Genomic DNA, 20,132 nt, shown 5'->3' on the forward strand with positions numbered 1-20,132 from the left:
GTTTTCGTGGTGTCGGAGGTGTAGCTGCGTTGGAGCTGACAAATAGGTGAGCAGCTGCTCTTGATCACCCGTCCCACTCATGTTAGAAGTTCAGAAGGAGAAAGTGTATGCTATATAGAAGTAATTATGCTCAAATTGAACTTCATTCAACTAAATAATAAGGGTTTCTATCATCCTAATGGAGGTGTAGATTCCATTTCACATTCCAGTGTTCCAACTTGACAATGGCAATGTCCACTTTAGGTATAATGCCAGGAGTTCTAACTCAGTTCCTCCTCCGACACCGCCAAAACAACTGCTATGCGGATGTCGGATAAAGCGGATCTGATTAAATAGAGCCCTTTGTCTCATAGAATGGTTACCTGTATCTGTACGCATGGATGTGGGTGAAACAGATATGACTCTGGGGGATGTGTTGTCCTCTATGTAGAAATGGGCAATCTGGAAACACTTCCTGTGGAAACAAATGTACGATGGATGATACAAGTTAATCAACAACACTCTTGTATAACTGCAGGTGTTGCCAGTTTCTTCTGTCTTTGTGACATATTGCCAATGCTATTATACTTTTGGTACAAAAAATGTTGCTTTTTCCATCTAATTTATCACAAATGAGGGATTTGTATGCATTGTTCTCATTTGGTGAAAAATGTGTTAAATTCTGTGTGACAAAAACAAGAATAATATTGGAGTAATGCTTATGTAAATGTAATACAACAACTGTAGATATATTTTTAAGACATAAAAAAATACAGCAGGCCTAAAAATGCTGCTGTTGTCGTTTTTGAAGATAAAAAGCCAACCACCGATGTTGGAGAACATGGTAATCTGTCCTCAACACAGGAAAAAAAGATGTTCCTTCTAATCCGGAACAGGTTTTTAACAGGATCACCACTGCATGTCTTTCTGATGAACCTGCGCCCGGCTAACCAAAAATGGACATCACCACACAGATTACTCTGGACATAAAAAAAACAGCAGAGAGATGTCCCCGGTAGATTACATGTGTGCGTTTCTAAAAGACATCTCCACTTTGCTAACCCCAAATGCCCAGCTGTGGGGTGGCCAAATGAGCACTGTGTCACCGGAGGACGAGCAAGGACGCGACACAGAGGAGATTACAGCATTTCAGCCTCACGCCACTCATTTTACAAGACGCTGACACGAAAGCCTTCATGTCGGACATAATGAGGCGCAGGCGCTTTCCCCTCTCCTACCCCACCCGAGCCCCCGTTCTTCCTACCTACCCCACCAGATGCCCTGTTCCCCCTCCTACCCCACCCGAGGCCCTGCCTGTTCCCCCTCCTACCCCACCCGAGGCCTGCCTGTTCCCCCCCCTAACCCACCCGAGGCCTGCCTGTTCCCACCCCCTAACCCACCCGAGGCCTGCCTGTTCCCCCCCCTAACCCACCCGAGGCCTGCCTGTTCCCCCCCCTAACCCACCCGAGGCCTGCCTGTTCCCCCCCCTAACCCACCCGAGGCCTGCCTGTTCCCCCCCCCTAACCCACCCGAGGCCTGCCTGTTCCCCCCCCTAACCCACCCGAGGCCTGCCTGTTCCCCCCCCTAACCCACCCGAGGCCCTGCCTGTTCCCCCTCCTACCCCGCCCGAGGCCCTGCCTGTTCCCCCCCCTAACCCGCCCGAGGCCTGCCTGTTCCCCCCCCTAACCCACCCGAGGCCTGCCTGTTCCCCCCCCTAACCCACCCGAGGCCTGCCTGTTCCCCCCCCCCCTAACCCACCCGAGGCCTGCCTGTTCCCCCCCCTAACCCACCCGAGGCCTGCCTGTTCCCCCCCCCCTAACCCACCCGAGGCCCTGCCTGTTCCCCCTCCTACCCCACCCGAGGCCCTGTCCCCCCCCCCCTACCCCACCCGAGGCCCTGCCTGTTCCCCCTCCTACCCCACCCGAGGCCCTGCCTGTTCCCCCTCCTACCCCACCCGAGGCCCTGCCTGTTCCCCCTCCTACCCCACCCGAGGCCCTGCCTGTTCCCCCTCCTACCCCACCCGAGGCCCTGCCTGTTCCCCCCTCCTACCCCACCCGAGGCCCTGTTCCCTAACCACTGTATGACCCCGAGCCCCAAGCTCAACGCTCTACACTCTGAGTGAGGCACATCTCTTAGCTTTAATCCCTCATCGGCACCAAGATTATTACAGATTTAAAATGAAATACAATAACAGGGCAGAAAACATGAACAATATGTCACGTCTCCAGCCCAGTGGATGAGAAATGTACAGTCTTATGCGGCTTAAGTGTTTACATTTCTGACAAAGTGTCCTTGATCGGATTGCCGAAGTTGGTTATTTAACTGTCCAACCGGTCAGTTTGCCACCACAGTGAAAAGTAGTATTTTTCTATGATCTCACAGTATGGGCATAATGTGTTTATAACTAGAGACGGGCAACTCTGAATGATGGCACCTATGTGTAAGTGAATCTACCCAGACACATCAAAGCTAAATGTGAAAACCCAGACCTCAAACCGAAGCCATGTTGAAGATATTGGATGTGTCATGGGGAAGTGTGTGAGAGTGAGAAAGAAATTGGGCCCATGTCAGAGGAGATTAGGTCTCACAGTGAGACAGACAAATATGTGGTTCTTAAGGTCAACCTCGCTCCCCCTCTGCCACCCCCCGCCTCGCTCCACCCGTGCCCCCTGATGTCTGGGGCGGCAGTGCCCCGTGTCTGGGGACAAAACAGACCCACTCCTCTGAGACAGATGAATAACAATATGACAGGTATCAGCCCTGCGGCAGTTCCACACAGCTGTCCCACAGGGAGGCAGAAGGCTTAATGGTGTCAGTATGTGTGTGGAGCCTATCAATGCAGAAAGAAAGCTGTTGTTCATGTAGCTTAGCTGTCAGGTTAAACAGATGATGGATGGGTTCAGGGGGAATCGATGGGAGAGGATTTCTCAACATCATCACCATAATACTAATCATCATCATTTGGATTATATAACAATCATCATTATGGATCTATAATAATCATCATTATGGATCTATAACAATCATCATTATGGATCTATAATAATCATCATTATGGATCTATAATAATCATCATTATGGATCTATAACAATCATCATTATGGATCTATAATAATCATCATTATGGATCTATAACAATCATCATTATGGATCTATAACAATCATCATTATGGATTATATAACAATCATCATTATGGATCTGTAACAATCATCATTATGGATCTATAATAATCATCATTTTGGATCTATAACAATCATCATTATGGCTCTATAACAATCATCATTATGGATCTATAACAATCATCATTATGGATCTGTAACAATCATCATTATGGATCTATAACAATCATCATTATGGATCTATAATAATCATCATAATGGATCTATAACAATCATCATTATGGATCTATAACAATCATCATTATGGATCTATAACAATCATCATTATGGATTATATAACAATCATCATTATGGATCTATAATAATCATCATTATGGATCTATAACAATCATCATTATGGATCTATAATAATCATCATTATGGATCTATAACAATCATCATTATGGATCTATAACAATCATCATTATGGATCTATAATAATCATCATTATGGATCTATAACAATCATCATATGGATCTATAACAATCATCATTATGGATCTATAACAATCATCATTATGGATTATATAACAATCATCATTATGGATCTATAATAATCATCATTATGGATCTATAATAATCATCATTATGGATCTATAACAATCATCATTATGGATCTATAACAATCATCATTATGGATCTATAATAATCATCATTATGGATCTATAATAATCATCATTATGGATCTATAACAATCATCATTATGGATTATATAACAATCATCATTATGGATCTATAACAATCATCATATGGATCTATAACAATCATCATTATGGATCTATAACAATCATCATTATGGATCTATAACAATCATCATTATGGATCTATAATAATCATCATTATGGATCTATAATAATCATCATTATGGATCTATAATAATCATCATTATGGATCTATAATAATCATCATTATGGATCTATAACAATCATCATATGGATATTATCTTCCTCCTCTACCTTCTCCACCTCCTTCACTTCTTCCTCCATATCCATCTCCTCATCCTCCAAACTCCATCTTCTTCCTCCATATCCACCGCCTTCTCCTCCCTCTTACCTCCAGTAGATGAGGATTCCCACCAGGACGATGAGTCCCAGGAAGGTGAGGGTGGAGATCACTGCCAGAGGGACCATGGCCCTCCTCTCTCTCTCCCTGGCCAGACCCACCCTGGACTCATGGCTGCTGTTACTGGCCTCTGTAAGTGGTGGGAAGAGGGAAGAACAGACGAGACACACAACACAACTCAGAAAACGTGTCATTCACTCATTCAACTACAACACATTGACTGGCAAACACGTCAACAGTAAATCAATCCACATACTCATCCAATGTACCTTCCAGTTCTAACACAGAGCTCCTCCTTGAACTACGGAACCTTGTTCATTTACATTTTAAACGCTACAGTAGACCTTCGCTTTAACATCTTCATACCCATTCAGCTAACAAATCTAAACCTATTGCTACTTCTCTAACCCATATACAATTGCGACAATGATACATACGGATGAAAGTGAACACGAATGCTTTCACAAAGTTAAAGTGCACTACAGGTTAGTTCATGACAATGGCTCAATGCTTGATGCACACAATGGCTTAAATCTATGGGACTCTTAATGAGCGGAGACCAAAAAAGCCTATTGGCAAAACTGTGCTTCTATTGCAAAGGCTTGAATGCAGATGGACTTTCTATGGATTTGTTTTCTTGTCTACGGTCTGGATGTGGACAGATATATGGGATATTATAAAGGATTTTCAAGGTTACACATCACAAAAGATTTGCGAGGGGCCCTGAGACTGTCTCAATGATTTGTCAATTACATTGACTGTATAAAGGGACATTAGACCATAAGTGGTCTGCTAAGGCAAAAAAACATTTGGGTGCGATTTGGGATTAGGAAGAGATCTGCTGCCCTCTACTGGAGATTAAGTGCTATAACCAATGGAGTTCTTCACGTGATGTTACAATACACAATTGAGACAAAGGCATGTGCATGTTAATGTTAACGAATATAACACAAAACACGTAACAAAGAACACTGAAATGATGATGACTGTGGACTTGATCATGAAAATGTTATAGAAAGCAGAAAGGCCATGACGGTGAATACACACACAGGAGTTTAGTTGTCACAGAAAGGTGGTGTGTTAGGTGATGTGTCTCCTAAATCCCAAAGTATATCCTGTTCCATTGGCATCATCGGAGCTGTAGTTTTCCCCAATCCGACAGTGCCAGCACTGTGCCTTGCCTTGATGTACGGGGAGATGTTGCCCCCTGGTGGATGGTTCTTTACCTGCAACTGGCTCCTCCTCCTCAGAGTCTCTCTCTGTGCGCTCGGTGATAGTGAAGTCTGATGACGTCTCGTTGTCGTACAGGCTCTCGCCCTGCCCCGAGCCACTCTCTACCTCCCCACCTAGCGACCAGGGCGCCGCCGCGGTCACCCCAGATACTGTTGCCGTGCTGCCCGCTGTATCGTTGGTGACGGCACTGCCGTTCTCGCTCTCAAAGTAGAACGATGAGGAGAGTTCTTCTGTGTCGATGTTGGGAGTGGCGGCGGCTTCAGAGGTGAGTGAGGGGGTAAAGGTGGGGTTGTAAGGGAGCGCGCCCTCCCCCGAGGCTGAACTCTGAACCCTGTCCCACTCCTCATCTAGCTCCTTCTGTGCTTCTCCAAACAGGGTCGAGCCAGAGGCACTACTGTCTACCGTCTGCAGTTCAGGGGGGAGGGTGGGAGTGAGGGGGGAGGCCGGGTAGGAAGAGGAGGGGGCCGAGGTTCGGAGGGCCGAGACCCAGTAGTCCTTGGAGCCGGACGGTGTGGCTGTAACAGAAACGAGCAGGTCACTATGGAAACCTGAGAGAGGAGGATGAGGAGGAACAGGGGGAGAGGAGAAGGAAGAGAAGAGAGGCTGACCTCCAGATGGGTTGGGGGAGCCTCCCAGAGATGAATGGAGGAGATGGTCTAGATCGCTACCGGAGGAATAGAGCGCTAGGCTAGCCGTCCCCCAGTCAGACGTGGGCAGGGGGAGGTGAGGAGAGGCATGCAACCAGGAGGACAAGAAGCCATCCAGAGAGCAGGTACACAACGACTCCACGCCATCGCTAGCTACCGTGAATCCAACATCACCACCACCACCGACGACGACACCCACCAGACAAGACTCTACTACACGGCCTGTAGTGTAACTAGAGTCCCCCAGCCCACCAGATACGGAGCCAGTAAGGCCAGGGGTGGCCCCGAACAGAGATAAGTCACTAGAGAGGAGAAGAGAAGGCTTCAGGGAGAGAGAGGTTGCAGGGAGAGGTCTGAAGGCTAGCTCAGTGGGGGAGTCAGGTAAGGTTTGAAGGGGGTGAGTGTCACTAAACATTGGTGGGTCACCTGAGGCCACAGACGAAGAACCAGACAACATATCACCATCACCACTATCATCATCACCAAAACCATGAGAGACGACTGTCTCCCAACCATGTGAGGGGTGAAGGAGGAGAGACAGGGTGGGGGAGGTTGTGAGGTACGAGTCACCACTAGACAACAGTGCTGTAGCTGCATGCAGGGAGTCCAGAGCATGAGGGGTCACAGACGACAGGGGTCTAGACGGGGGAGGGGCATGCAGGCAGGCGGTGGGGTCGTTGTTAGGGGTGGAGTTGGGGTTGCCAGGGGTCGACGTGTCACACACAGGGAGGGTGGAGGGGAGTGGCTCACCGTTGAACACCGGCTGCGTGGTCTGCAAGAGTGCCCCGGCGAAAGAGGAGGCAGTGGATGAAAACAAGGGCATGCTGGGACTTGTAGGCCATGGTGGTTCTCCCTGAGAGAGGGAGGAGGCGGAAGTGGCCACGGTCCGGCTTTCCGGGAGCGGGGTGGCCATGGAAACACTGCTGCCTTTTCCGCTTGGGACGGTCACAGGATACGCCACCCCTCTGCCCTTCTCGGTCTTGGTTGATGAAGTGTTGATGACATCAGTGCGTGATTGCGGAGTGGTCACTGTAGTGGTATACTTCTGGGTTCTTCCCCTGCCTCTGCTGCCTGCTGAGACGGCACCCTCTGCTGGTGCTCTGGTTGTACTACGATACCTCTCACTCTGCTCTGTGGAAGTCTGTGCTCGGTTGGGTTGAGTGGTCCTGGATGGAGTGCCTGGTGTGGGGGTTCTCCTCTGGACAAATGGGGTGGTGGTTCTGATAGCAGGCAAGGGGAGGCTGGGTGGGGCAGTGGTTGAAGTGGGCCTGGTTCTCGTAGTGCTTTGGGTTGTCCAGTCCATGTTATTGTCCAGTTCTTCACCTGGTTTAGCCCAGGGTCCATAGTCCTCCTGGTGGGGAAATACATTCAGAGTGCATGGGAAAATACTGAAGTCTTGTCATGAGACACTGCTCCTCGTACTATATCCTACGTTTAAATTAATGCTTTTCTTGCAGTACGCTACTGACAGTGTTATCACATTGCATTATGAAATAAGCTACATTTATGCAATATTATACTTACTTCCCCTTCAAATTCAGTAGAATCTGGATAAGGTGTTACCTCTGAAAAGAATCACAGATGATAGCGTTAGAGACCGAGTCGTGGGATTTCGTACTTAATAATGTACCTTCCCTACGAGCAAAGGACGCTGAAAATAGATTACTGTACAGATGTAGGATCTTAATTTGAGCAGGGTGATCAATTAAGATCGTACATCTGTAAACATGTTCATACGAATATCAAAGACAGTGTGGCAATCGAAGAAAACATAGACATAGACATTGTTATGTGTGATTTGTTTTTCTTCAATTTAGTTACAACTTTGACAATTATTAACAATGGCATTATAATCTAAGATATTGGTCCCATTGACAAACCCAACGACGTTGTAACAGACAAGCACTTTACTTGAAACGTACATCAAAATGTGACAGAGAAAATATCTATAAAGTATCTGCCAAAAACACACATACAAACATTGTGAGCCAATACGTGAAAACCATTCTGATGAAAAACTGAAGAGGCTTGATATCCACTAAGGTCACATCTTTCAATGGGTCCACAGTATATGAAGCGAAAACTCATGCGCACACACACACACACACACACACACACACACACACACACACACACACACACACACACACACACACACACACACACACACACACACACACACACACACACACACACACACACACACCCCCTCTTACCTGGCTTGGGCTAAATTACATATGGAGGCCTCAGGCCTGATCAGAATGGGTTTGGGAAGCAGGAGGTGGGTTTATAAAGAGTTAAGTGGAAAAGGAAGGAATGAATGAATGAGTGCACAACCAGACCTCACAAAGGAGTTGTTTTGTCACCACAACTGTCACAGTGCATTCGGTCACACAATTGTATCAAGTCATTTGGATGAGTGTTGAATGAATGCACATTGAAATATGATGCAGAGGATTTTTAGCAACAATAAATTAGTTTATTATCAACTTCAGCAGATACAGAGTTCCCATCATTTCATACAAATGACAAATGCTGCCCATAAGCAAACATTCTCTCACTGTGACCGGAGGAAATGGTGCCATTTCAAAATGTTTTGTCGTTTGTGTGACATAGGACACATGGAATAACCTTTGACCTCAACCAAACAGATTGAGGGGGATATTCCTCGCCTTAGAAATATAGAAAAGCACATTTTAAGTAAGTACATAGACAGAAGAGGACATGAAAAATAAACAGCTTTCACCCAGAGCCAGAACACACTAGAAACAGCAGTAGAACATAGAGGAACTGGTGTATGTTAAAATGAACAGGACTGGACAGAAAGAAGACAGAGAGTGGATGTCATACAGGGTTCATGATGTGCTGGGAAACAGAAGTGTCTCTGGAAACCTGTTACAGTTTGGTAGGTGTGACATATGTAAAAGGTGTGGACACCAATCAGAATATCAGAAACCACGATATAACTATATCTTTACTTCCTCTGAATTCCTCAACACAATCCATTAATGCCTAGTTAATAAGTCTATCTGAGAAGCCTTCACAGCATATTAATTGCAAACTGACTGACTACCATTAAAGAGACACAATAAAGGGAACTGGTTTGCAAATGGTCAACCATCTAGGTTTGGTCACTACTCTTCATGTAATCAGAATGCTACGTACGGTCTGTGTAGAGGTATTTGCGGTCGCGGTCGTCAGTCTTACCGGGGTCTTCGAAGGGCATGTCGACGGACAGCTGCTCGCTCATGTGACCGTACAGACCGTTGGTGCACACGGCCACCACCTGCACCACATAGCTAGTATTGGCTATCAGGTCCTGCAGCATGGCCCCCTGGGGAACAACAGGGAGAAGTGAGTACAGGGGATTTAGGGTCATGGTGGTGGAGAAGGTGGTGGTGTTGGTGGAGGAGGAGGAGGTGGTGAAGGTGGTGGTGGTGAAGGTAGAGGAGATGGTGATGGTGGTGGAGAAGGTGGTGGTGGTGGAGAAGGTGGTGGAGGTGAAGGTGGTGGTGGAAGAAGTGAAGATGGTGGTGGAGGAGGAGGAGGTGAAGGTAGAGGAGATGGTGATGGTGGTGGAGAAGGTGGTGGTGGTGGTGGAGGAGGAGGAGGTGAAGGTGGTTATAGCATCTGCTCTTGCATTCAATCACACTATGGTTCTTTAGTTTATTAATTTGTTTCTTCATTCACTCCTTCATTAATTTATTAATTCCTGCAAACCTTCTGAAATGTGATTGACCGGGTTTGGTCATCTGTGTGTGTTAGTCCACCACCACCACTTCATAAAGGATGCTCACCACATCCTGGTCTCCGTCAGTCAGGTACTGGAAGGTTGCAGAGTCCTCTCCTTGGGCCAGCCTGTAGGTGACTGAGTACTTCTCTATCCCGGCGTCGTACACCGCCCTCGGCCGCTCCCACATCACCAGCAGGCTGGTCAGGTTATGGGGGTCAGCCTGCACATTCTCCGGCTCTGAACTACAGACTGACAAAGAAAGAAGGGAGAGAGAGAAATAGAGAGGGAGAGAGACAGAGAGAAAGGGAGAGAGAGAAATAGAGAGGGAGAGAGACAGAGAGAAAGGGAGAGAGCGAAATAGAGAGGGAGAGAGACAGAGAGAAAGGGAGAGAGAGAAATAGAGAGGGAGAGAGACAGCGAGAAAGGGAGAGAGAGAGACAAGAGAAAATATATATATATATTAGAATTAATATAGATTACTAAGAATCAAATATAAGAGAATCAGCCTCAACTGGGTGTTTGTCCTTCCTAATTGGTCCCATCACAGATTAGCGCTCCAGTACTAACGCAGATCACAGACACATTGAGACCCTGGAATTAATACAGATTACGGGAGTAGGGAGAGATTAAAGTAAATCGAAATGAGACCTGAGACAATGGCCAGGTACAATGACTAAACCGTTGACACATTTCCTACATGATCTATGCTAAAATCTGCACTTCAGTTTACCTACGGATTCATCCTCGGCCCAGGGGGGTTGGTGGAGGGGTGAATAGATTTATTTCATGTTTTTAATGATGGTGAGGGATTTCAGAAAGGGAGACTTACAGTTGTACAAACCCCATGTTCAACACAAGAGAAAAGCAAAGGAACAACAGAGTCTTTTCCTAACTACTCGCAAAGCAAATCACAACAAAAGCACAAAAATAATTGCCATTTCTATTTTGTTGTGAAAAGCATCTCACTCTGGTAAACAAATGGTATGTCGAAATACAACAGGGAAGCAAGATACATTTCACACCTATTCATGTACATTATATCATATTCAATGCACTCTATCCATTTTTCAAAGACGTTTGAAAAGTCCTCTGTGAAAGTGAGGAGGCAGCCACAGACTCTGAGCAGGTAACCTAGCAACTACCTGGTCTAAAAAAAACAGAGACTATTATCAACGCAGACATGACACATTAAGTAGTGAGAGACAGAGAGAGAGAGGGTCTGTCCCTGGCTTAGCATATTAGCCTGGTGCCTAAGCATCCACAACAATTGCATTCTCCCTTTAAGGTTAGAATTTATTTAACCTTTATTTAACTAGGTAAGTCAGTTAACAATGTGTTCTTATTTACAATGACGGCCTACTTGTAAAGCCACCGCGTGAGAGTCTGGGTATGATTAAGGAGGCACACAAACATGCTGTCGGAATATTAATGCCTGCCAGGCTTCCAGCATCCATGTGCTAGTTAAAGTCCTGATTATGTTGAAAACACACACCAAACTACTGCAATCACTTCTTTAGTAGGGTAAGGGACGCCCAAAATAGGGCACGGTAGTGGTGACACCTTGACTTTGTCGTCCTTAAGCCATTTTGACAACTTTGGAAGTATGCTTGGGGTCATTGTCCATTCGGAGACCCATTTGCGACCAAGCTTTAACTTCCTGACTGATGTCTTGAGATGTTGCTTCAATATATCCACATCATTTTCCTCCCTCGTGATGCCATATATTTTGTGAAGTGCACTAGTCCCTCCTGAAGCAAAGCACCCCCACAACATGATGCCGCCACCCTTGTGCTTCACGGTTGGGATGATGTTCTTCGGCTTGCAAGCCTCCCCCTTTTTCCTCCAAACATAACAATGGTCATCATGGCCAAACAGTTCTATTTTTGTTTCATCAGACCAGAGGACATTTCTCCAAAAAGTACTATCTTTGTCCCCATGTGCAGTTGCAAACCGCAGTCTGGCTTTTTTTTAATGGTGGTTTTGGAGCAGTGGTTTCTTCCTTAACTGAGCGGCCTTTCAGGTTATGTCGATATAGGACTCATTTTAATGTGGATATAGATACTTTTGTACCTGTTTCCCCCAGCATCTTCACAAGGTCCTTTGCTGTTGTTCTGGGATTGATTTGCACTTTTCGCACCAAAGTACATTTATCTCTAGGAGACAGAACGAGTCTCCTTCCTGAGTGGTATGACGGCTGTGTGGTCCCATGGTGTTTATACTTGCATACTATTGTTTGTACAGATGAAGGTGGTACCTTCAGGTGTTTGAAAATTGCTTCCAAAGATGAACCAGACTTGTGGAGGTCTACAATTTGTTTTCTGAGGTCTTGGCTGATTTCTTTTGATTTTCCCATGATGTCAAGCAAAGAGGCACTGATTTTGAAGGTAGGCCTTGTAATATATCCACATGTGCACCTCCAATTGACTCAAATGATGTCCATTAGCCTATCAGAAGCTTCTAAAGCCATGACATAATTTTCTGGAATTTTCCAAGTTGTTTAAAGGCACAGTTAACGTAGTGTATGTAAACTTCTGGAATTGTGATACAGTGAACTATAAGTTAAATAATCTGTCTGTAAACAATTGTTGGAAAAATTACTTGTGTCATGCACAAAGTAGACAACCGACTTGGCAAAACTATAGTTTGTTAACAAGAAATGTGTGGAGTGGTTGAAAAACAAGTTTGAATGACTCCAACCTAAGTATATGTAAACTTCCCGACTTCAAATGTACATACTGGGAGTGAGGACCTCCTCTGACAGACCGACAGGTACATACTGGGAGTGAGGACCGCCTCTGACAGACAGACAGGTACGTAGTGGGGGTGAGGACCTCCTCTGACAGACAGACAGACAGGTATGTACTGGGAGTGAGGACCTCCTCTGACAGACAGACAGACAGGTATGTACTGGGAGTGAGGACCTCCTCTGACAGACAGACAGGTACATACTGGGAGTGAGGACTGCCTCTGACAGACAGACAGGTACGTAGTGGGGGTGAGGACCTCCTCTGACAGACAGACAGGTATGTACTGGGAGTGAGGACCTCCTCAGACAGACAGACAGACAGACAGACAGACAGACAGACAGGCAGGCAGGCAGGCATGTAGTGGGAGTGAGGACCTCCTCTGTCAGACAGACAGGTACGTATTGGGAGTGAGGACCTCCTCTGACAGACAGAAAGACAGGTACGTATTGGGAGTGAGAACCTCCTCTGACAGACAGACAGACAGGTACATATTGGGAGTGAGGACCTCCTCTGTCAGACAGACAGGTGCGTACTGGGAGTGAGGACCTCCTCTGACTGACAGACAGACAGACAGACAGACAGGTACGTACAGGGAGTGAGGACCTCCTCTGACAGACAGACAGGTACGTACAGGGAGTGAGGACCTCCTCTGACAGACAGACAGGTACGTACTGGGAGTGAGGACCTCCTCTGTGCCGGTATAGGAGGAGAAGACCTGTCCCATGAACTGCTGCTGCTGCTCCCTGAAGTTGTTCTGCAGGTAGTCCATCAACATCACATAGCCTGCCTGCTGCATGGTCATCACCTCACAGAACATCTCCAGCTACAACACAATACAACCAACACGTTCATCAACACATTATTACACATTAGTGCTTGTTATTGCATGGTGATTTCACATTGTGTCCTTGGGCACAATGACACACAAGGAGAGAGTACATAAAGATCATTGGGAAATGGTGGTTGTATTACTATTATCATTTTTCACATAGACCTAAACAACTGGTTCAAACAGTATTCAGTCCTCTCACACCCTAACACACACACGTGCTACACACAAGCATGCATGTACAGTGCCTTGCGAAAGTATTCGGCCCCCTTGAACTTTGCGACCTTTTGCCACATTTCAGGCTTCAAACATAAAGATATAAAACTGTATTTTTTTGTGAAATTTTTGGTGAAATATAGACAGAGGCCTTCACTCCGCTTAAAATGAAACACATGGTACTGACACACACACACACACACACACTTGATACCTTATCAAAAAGGGTCTCACACACACACACACACACAAAGAAACAGACACACAGAGCTACAACCAATTATGAATAGCGACTTGAAGGAGCATATGTTAAGCTCCCACCCAACCAATTCATACTATAAAAAAACAACTGTCATCTGACAGGGGACAAATAGGGAGATGAGGAGGCGCCCAGCACTCTCGCGCTCCCTTTCTCTTCTGTACTAACAAAAACAATATTTCCACACACACTCTCTGCTTTTATTCACACACACACACACACACACACACAAACACACACACACACACACACACACGCACACACACACACACACACACACACACACACACACACACACACACACACACCTGCGTGTCGGAGATGGCCACAGTGTTCTTGAAGACAATCCACTCCACGGTATCAGTGCAGGGTGGGGTGGTGAGGGAGCCATTGTAGGTGAAGTACTTATCTGTTGAGTTGGGCAGGAGGCCACGGAGAGAGAAGGGACCCACCATCCCACTCTTACCTTGAGAAAAGGAGGGTAGAGGAGAAAAGAGGGGGACATCTGTAAGATGAAAATGCACGGAAGGCTAAATAAAGTAGTGAGAGAGAAAGAGAGGATAGACGACAAACATCAAATGTTCATTATCATGACACAGTGAGATAGTAGGTGTATGACTGTGGGGTAAAGTGGCACTTGACTTTAAATCTGTACAAAGAAGTTTGTACAACTAGCTTTCATAAGAGCTTGACATTACCCACAACAATGAGCTGATGCACTGAAGTCCTCTGTAACGCCTACTTGCATGACAAACTTCAACTGCCATTAGCATGAATTACTACACTTAAGCCATAAGGCACGAGGAGGTGTGGTATATGGCCAATATATTACATAGCTCAGGGCTGTACTAACGCACGATGCAACGCAGTGTGCGTGGATACAGCCCTTAACTGTGCTATATCGGCCATATACCACAAACTCTGAGGTGCCTTATTATATAAACTGGTTACAAAGGTAATTAGAACAGTAAAAAGAAATGTTTTGTCATACCTTTCAGCCAATCAGCATTCAGGACTCGAACCACCCAGTTTCTAATAGCCCAGGCTATGCAGACTTTCAATTAGTACTGTGCAGTAATACATCTATAATGAAACGCAAACTAGGGGTTTATAGCTACGCTTGGATAAGGTGGCTTTGTGTTTGGTTAACTTAGTGTGGCGCCCCAGGTGGTGTGGCCGGGGAATGCCACTATTTGGGGAGTCAGCCACACACCACAACCAGCAGATTAGGGTGCAGCAAGCTAGGTTGCAGTGCCACGCCCTGCACCTGAAGCCACTCCACGTCGTTAAGGTGTCCGCATACATAGGTTCGGTTTGCTCTTAGCAGAACTCGACTAGGCGAAGTGAACATCTCGTTTCACATAGTCCCTAAAGACCCTCGCTTGAAAAACTAGAAAAAAGCTGCAATATTAATGTTGTTTGTTCCTCTTGAGATGCCATATCAACAACATACCCAGTAACACTTCCTCAACATAGTTTGAATCAAAGTTAAATCAAGGAATCTGTCATTAATTTTTACATTTTTGCCAAGGAGGTCTTAGGTAGTGCAATTTTAAATTAACTAAGATGTCTGGTGCAGTATTTTTCAAGGGAAAAAATGTGCATGAAAAGTAGTTGTCTAGTTGAAAGACAAACTTTTCATTGAAAAATCCCTACTGTTGACCAATCACTGACGAAGAGGCGTAGACTTCGGCTACGAACTTAGGTTTGCCTCAAGAAATAATTGTGTGTGCTAAAACCCTACCAACCCCCAAAACAAACAAAACAACGTCACAAAATGTAGTCGCAATATATGTGCAAACTGTTTTGACTGGGAAGTATACACTAAGCTTTAGGCTGCTGCACAGTGGGCTCATTTAAGGTGCTGGTTCAGTTCCACAGGGGAGGAGCTCCTTGCTGGATGCCGGAGGCTGAGCTCTACAGACATTTGGAGGAAGCCCGTGCACATTGACTTTCCACAGGAAGAAAAAATTGGAAAGAACAAATCGGCTGGTAAGCTGGATAGCAGCCCAGCTATTTAGTCTCTTAAGTTAAATTCCAGTCTAAGTTAAATTTATCCCCTGTGTGTGGGAGTGGTTTTGAGTGACATTTTTTGACCATCCTTTTTGTGAACCCATTTATTTGAATAAATACGCCATTGTTCTTGTCAATGTTCCTCATCATTGACATCCTACCAGCCATGCGTAGCGAGTCGTTACATTAAATACACTATTTTAAGGTGAGCATTGGATGAGTATAAGGTTACTGGAGGTCAGGTTGGTATACCGAATCGGCTGACACTGTTGACTCCGTCGATAATGGCCATGTAGTTGTCATTGTCTTCGATGCCTGTCTGTAAAAAGGGAATAGAAACAGGTTAGTCAGACCTCTCAAAAGTCTACAGTGGCTTCCTCTCCTCTCCTTCACTTTTTTGTGTCTCTATATTTTTAGGCTGCTGTGACCCACTAAACTGAAGCTAACACTGATGCTAAACTAAGCTGAAGCTAACAATGATGCTAAACTAAACTGAAGCGAACACTGATGCTAAACTAAGCTGAAGCTAACAATGATGCTAAACTAAACTGAAGCTAACAATGATGCTAAACTAAACTGAAGCTAACACTGATGCTAAACTAAGCTGAAGCTAACAATGATGCTAAACTGAAGCTCACACTGATGCAAGCTAATAGCTAGAGATTGTATAATCCACAGCTGAACCCAAACTCTATAATGCATGTCTAATCTGTGGTCAGTCTGATACTGTGGTGGGTAATCAGTTCCACTATCCTGTCCCTTTTGATTTCAGGGTCGGTCGCGGAGTGTAGCATAATCTAGGGGCCTCGTGTGGAATAATTGTACAAAAAATAATAATATTACTAGCATAGTTTTTTTCTAAATTATGCTAGCTCACGAGGAACCTTGATGAGCCAATTGCCTCTTCTACCTAATGGTAAGTCATGCCATTGCAAGTAGATATGTCTCATATCTATCCCTCATATCCCTCATCGACTATGAAAAACCTTGCTGGTATGGGTGCAAAATGATCCACTACACACTCTTGACACAGGTCATGCACACACACATGCATGAACACACACACGCGCTCAAACACACATCCACACAAACGCATAAACACAGACAGCGCAAATACACTCTTCCTGTCAGTGTCGACAGCTAATCTACCTAGAGTACCTACCTGCCTGAACCCCCTCAGGAACCCCCGCTCCACCCAATCTACTTACAGTACCTACCTACCTGAACCCCCTCAGGAACACCCGCTCCACCCAATCTACTTACAGTACCGACCTACCTGAACCCCCTCAGGAACACCCGCTCCACCCAATCTACTTACAGTACCGACCTTCCTGAACCCCCTCAGGAACACCAACTCCACCCAATCTACCTATAGTACCTACCTATCTGAACCCCCCACCAGGAAAATCCGCTCCACCCAATCTACCTAGAATACCTACCTGACCCACCCCCCGTTGGAGCAACACTTAACACACTATTTGCTCCAGACATTTATTACATGGTCATAGCAAGTCACAACATACAAACACACACCTCTAACAGCACAGAGAGAGCTGTGATCCTGCCCCCGTCCTTGATGGCCTGGTCTATGGACTCAAAGTGAAGCGCTTCATAACAGTAGATCTGCATCTGGAACAGACAGAGATAAGGTACAGGAGATGGTTGATATCCTATGTACTGTCATTGAACACTACAGTCGTGGCCAAAAGTTTTGAGAATGACAAAAATATAGATTTTGACAAATCAAATCAAATGTATTTATATAGCCCTTCGTACATCAGCTGATATCTCAAAGTGCTGTACAGAAACCCAGCCTAAAACCCCAAACAGCAAGCAATGCAGTTGTAGAAGCACAAAGTCTGCTGCCTCAGTGTCTTCAGATATTTTTGTCAGATGTTACAATGGAATACTGAAGTATAATTACAAGCATTTCATAAGTTTCAAAGGCTTTTATTGACAAATACATTAAGTTGATGCAAAGAGTCAATATTTGCAGAGTTGACCCTTCTTTTTCAAGACCTCTGCAATCCACCCTGGCATGCTGTAACTTAAATTCTGGGCCACATCCTGACTGATGGTAGCCCATTCTTGCATAATCAATGCTTGGAGTTTGTCAGAATTGATGGGTTTTTGTTTGTCCACCCGCCTCTTGAGGATTGACCACAAGTTTTCAATGGGATTAAGGTCTGGGGAGTTTCCTGGCCATAGACCCAAAATATCCATCATGCTGGAAAAGGCATTGTTCGTCACCAAACTGTTCCTGGATGGTTGGGAGAAGTTGCTCTCGGAGGATGTGTTGATATCATTCTTTATTCATGGCTGTGTTCTTAGGCAAAATTTTGAGTGAGCCCACTCCCTTGGCTAAGAAGCAACCCGGGTGCCCCTATTCAATCGGGAAGGGGATTCATCAGAGAAAATGACTTCACCCCAGTCCTCAGCAGTCCAATCACTGTACCTTTTGCAGAATATCAGTTTGTCCCTGATGTTTTTCCTAGAGAAAAGTGGCTTCTTTGCTGCCCTTCTTGACACCAGGCCATCCTCCAAAAGTCTTCTCCTCACTGTGCGTGCAAATGCACTCACACCTGCATTTCTGAGCAAGCTCTGTACTGGTGGTGCCCCGATCCCGCAGCTGAATCAACTGTAGGAGACAATCCTGGCGCTTGCTGGACTTTCTTGGGTGCCCTGAAGCCTTCCTCACAACAATTGAACTGCTCTCCTTGAAGTCTTTTATTTTATTAATTTTTTATTTCACCTTTATTTAACCAGGTAGGCTAGTTGAGAACAAGTTTGCAACTGCGACCTGGCCAAGATAAAGCGTAGCAAATTGACACATACAACAATACAAAACAATACATACAACATTGACACATACAACAACACAGAGTTACACATTTCCGGTCACTTGTTTACGTGTTGCTATGCGTTTTGTTGCCAACCTTACTTTGCTACCTGACAACTTTACAGTTTTTACTTTTTACTTACCGTTTATATTTTACTTTTTACTTCCCTCACTTAACTTTTTTTCATTCAACTTTTTCACTCCGGACGCTTTATCTGGACATGGTTCGTCAGGACCTCCAACAGCCGAAGCTAAGTAGTAACATTAACATGATGCCTTCTAACTGCAGTCGCTGTACTCATAATATACAGGAGAACGATCGCCTTACGGCGAGGATAGCTGTGCTACAAGTCCAGATTCAGACGCAATCGCTAGGCAAGGGTAATTTGAGTGTAGGAAAGGATGAAACAGTGTCTGTGCCACCAGTAAGTAAGTACAGAGTAGAGCCTTCTCTTGTCTCTACTCCTCCCGTTACGGGGTCTGAGACGTCGAAGCGTCCCACCATTAGCTCTGACAAATTGAAAACTCTAGTCATTGGCGACTCCATTACCCACAGTATTAGACTTAAAACGAATCATCCAGCGATCATCCACTGTTTACCAGGGGGTAGGGCTACCGACGTTAAGGCTAATCTGAAGATGGTGCTGGCTAAAGCTAAAACTGGCAAGTGTAGAGAGTATAGAGATATTGTTATCCACGTCGGCACCAACAATGTTAAGATGAAACAGTCAGAGGTCATCAAGCACAACATAGATTCAGCGTGTAAATCAGCTAGAAAGATGTGTCGGCATTGAGTAATTGTCTCTGGCCCCCTCCCAGTTAGGGGGAGTTATCAGCTCTACAGCAGAGTCTCACAACTCAATCGCTGGTTGAAAACTGTTTTCTGCCCCTCCCAACAGATATAATTTTTTGATAATTGGCCCTCTTTCTGGGACTCACCCACAAACAGGACCAATCCTGGCCTGCTGAGGAGTGACGGACTCCATCCTAGCTGGACGGGTGCTCTCATCTTATCTATGAACATAGACAGGGCTCTAACTCCTCTAGCTCCACAATGAGATAGCCTGCAGCCTGACCTGCACCCTGTTAGCCACCCTGCCAGCTTAGTGGAGTCTGCCATTAGCATAGTCAGAGTAGTCAGCTCAGCTATCCCCATTGAGACCGTGTGTGTGCATCAATCTAGGTTGCGTAAAACTAAACATGGCGGTGTTCGCATTAGCAATCTCACTGGAATAAAGACCTCCTCCATTCCTGTCATTACTGAAAGAGATTGTGATCTCTCACATCTCAAAATAGGGCTACTTAATGTTAGATCCCTCACTTCCAAGGCAGTTAGTTATAGTCAATGAACCAATCACTGATCAAAATCTTGTGATTGGCCTGACTGAAACATAGCTTAAGCCTGATAAATTGACTG

General features: G+C 45.4%; 1 protein-coding gene across 10 annotated transcripts in view; it reads right to left on the reverse strand.

Annotated features, from left to right (window-relative positions):
• Window positions 1-20,132, reverse strand: part of LOC110521343 (receptor-type tyrosine-protein phosphatase zeta) — a 99,903-nt gene that overhangs the window by 17,663 nt on the left and 62,108 nt on the right. For 4 of the 10 annotated variants that reach the window (XM_090231212.1, XM_090231211.1, XM_021598843.3 and 1 more), the window contains exons 5-14: window positions 17,410-17,505; window positions 16,129-16,195; window positions 14,172-14,329; window positions 13,232-13,382; window positions 9,877-10,061; window positions 9,287-9,413; window positions 7,604-7,644; window positions 6,830-7,430; window positions 4,191-4,329; window positions 363-454 (exon numbers count right to left, since the gene is read on the reverse strand). In XM_090231212.1, coding sequence (XP_090087338.1) covers window positions 363-454; window positions 4,191-4,329; window positions 6,830-7,430; window positions 7,604-7,644; window positions 9,287-9,413; window positions 9,877-10,061; window positions 13,232-13,382; window positions 14,172-14,329; window positions 16,129-16,195; window positions 17,410-17,505 — 1,657 coding nt within the window. Of the gene's footprint in view, window positions 1-362; window positions 455-4,190; window positions 4,330-5,425; window positions 7,431-7,603; window positions 7,645-9,286; window positions 9,414-9,876; window positions 10,062-13,231; window positions 13,383-14,171; window positions 14,330-16,128; window positions 16,196-17,409; window positions 17,506-20,132 lie in introns of all 10 variants that reach the window. The other 6 variants (XM_090231208.1, XM_090231210.1, XM_090231209.1 and 3 more) reach the window with 2 other exon arrangements.

This window comes from Oncorhynchus mykiss, chromosome 4 (assembly GCF_057628025.1).
Source record: "Oncorhynchus mykiss isolate SJ-2025 chromosome 4, ASM5762802v1, whole genome shotgun sequence".
Taxonomy (NCBI): domain Eukaryota; kingdom Metazoa; phylum Chordata; class Actinopteri; order Salmoniformes; family Salmonidae; genus Oncorhynchus; species Oncorhynchus mykiss.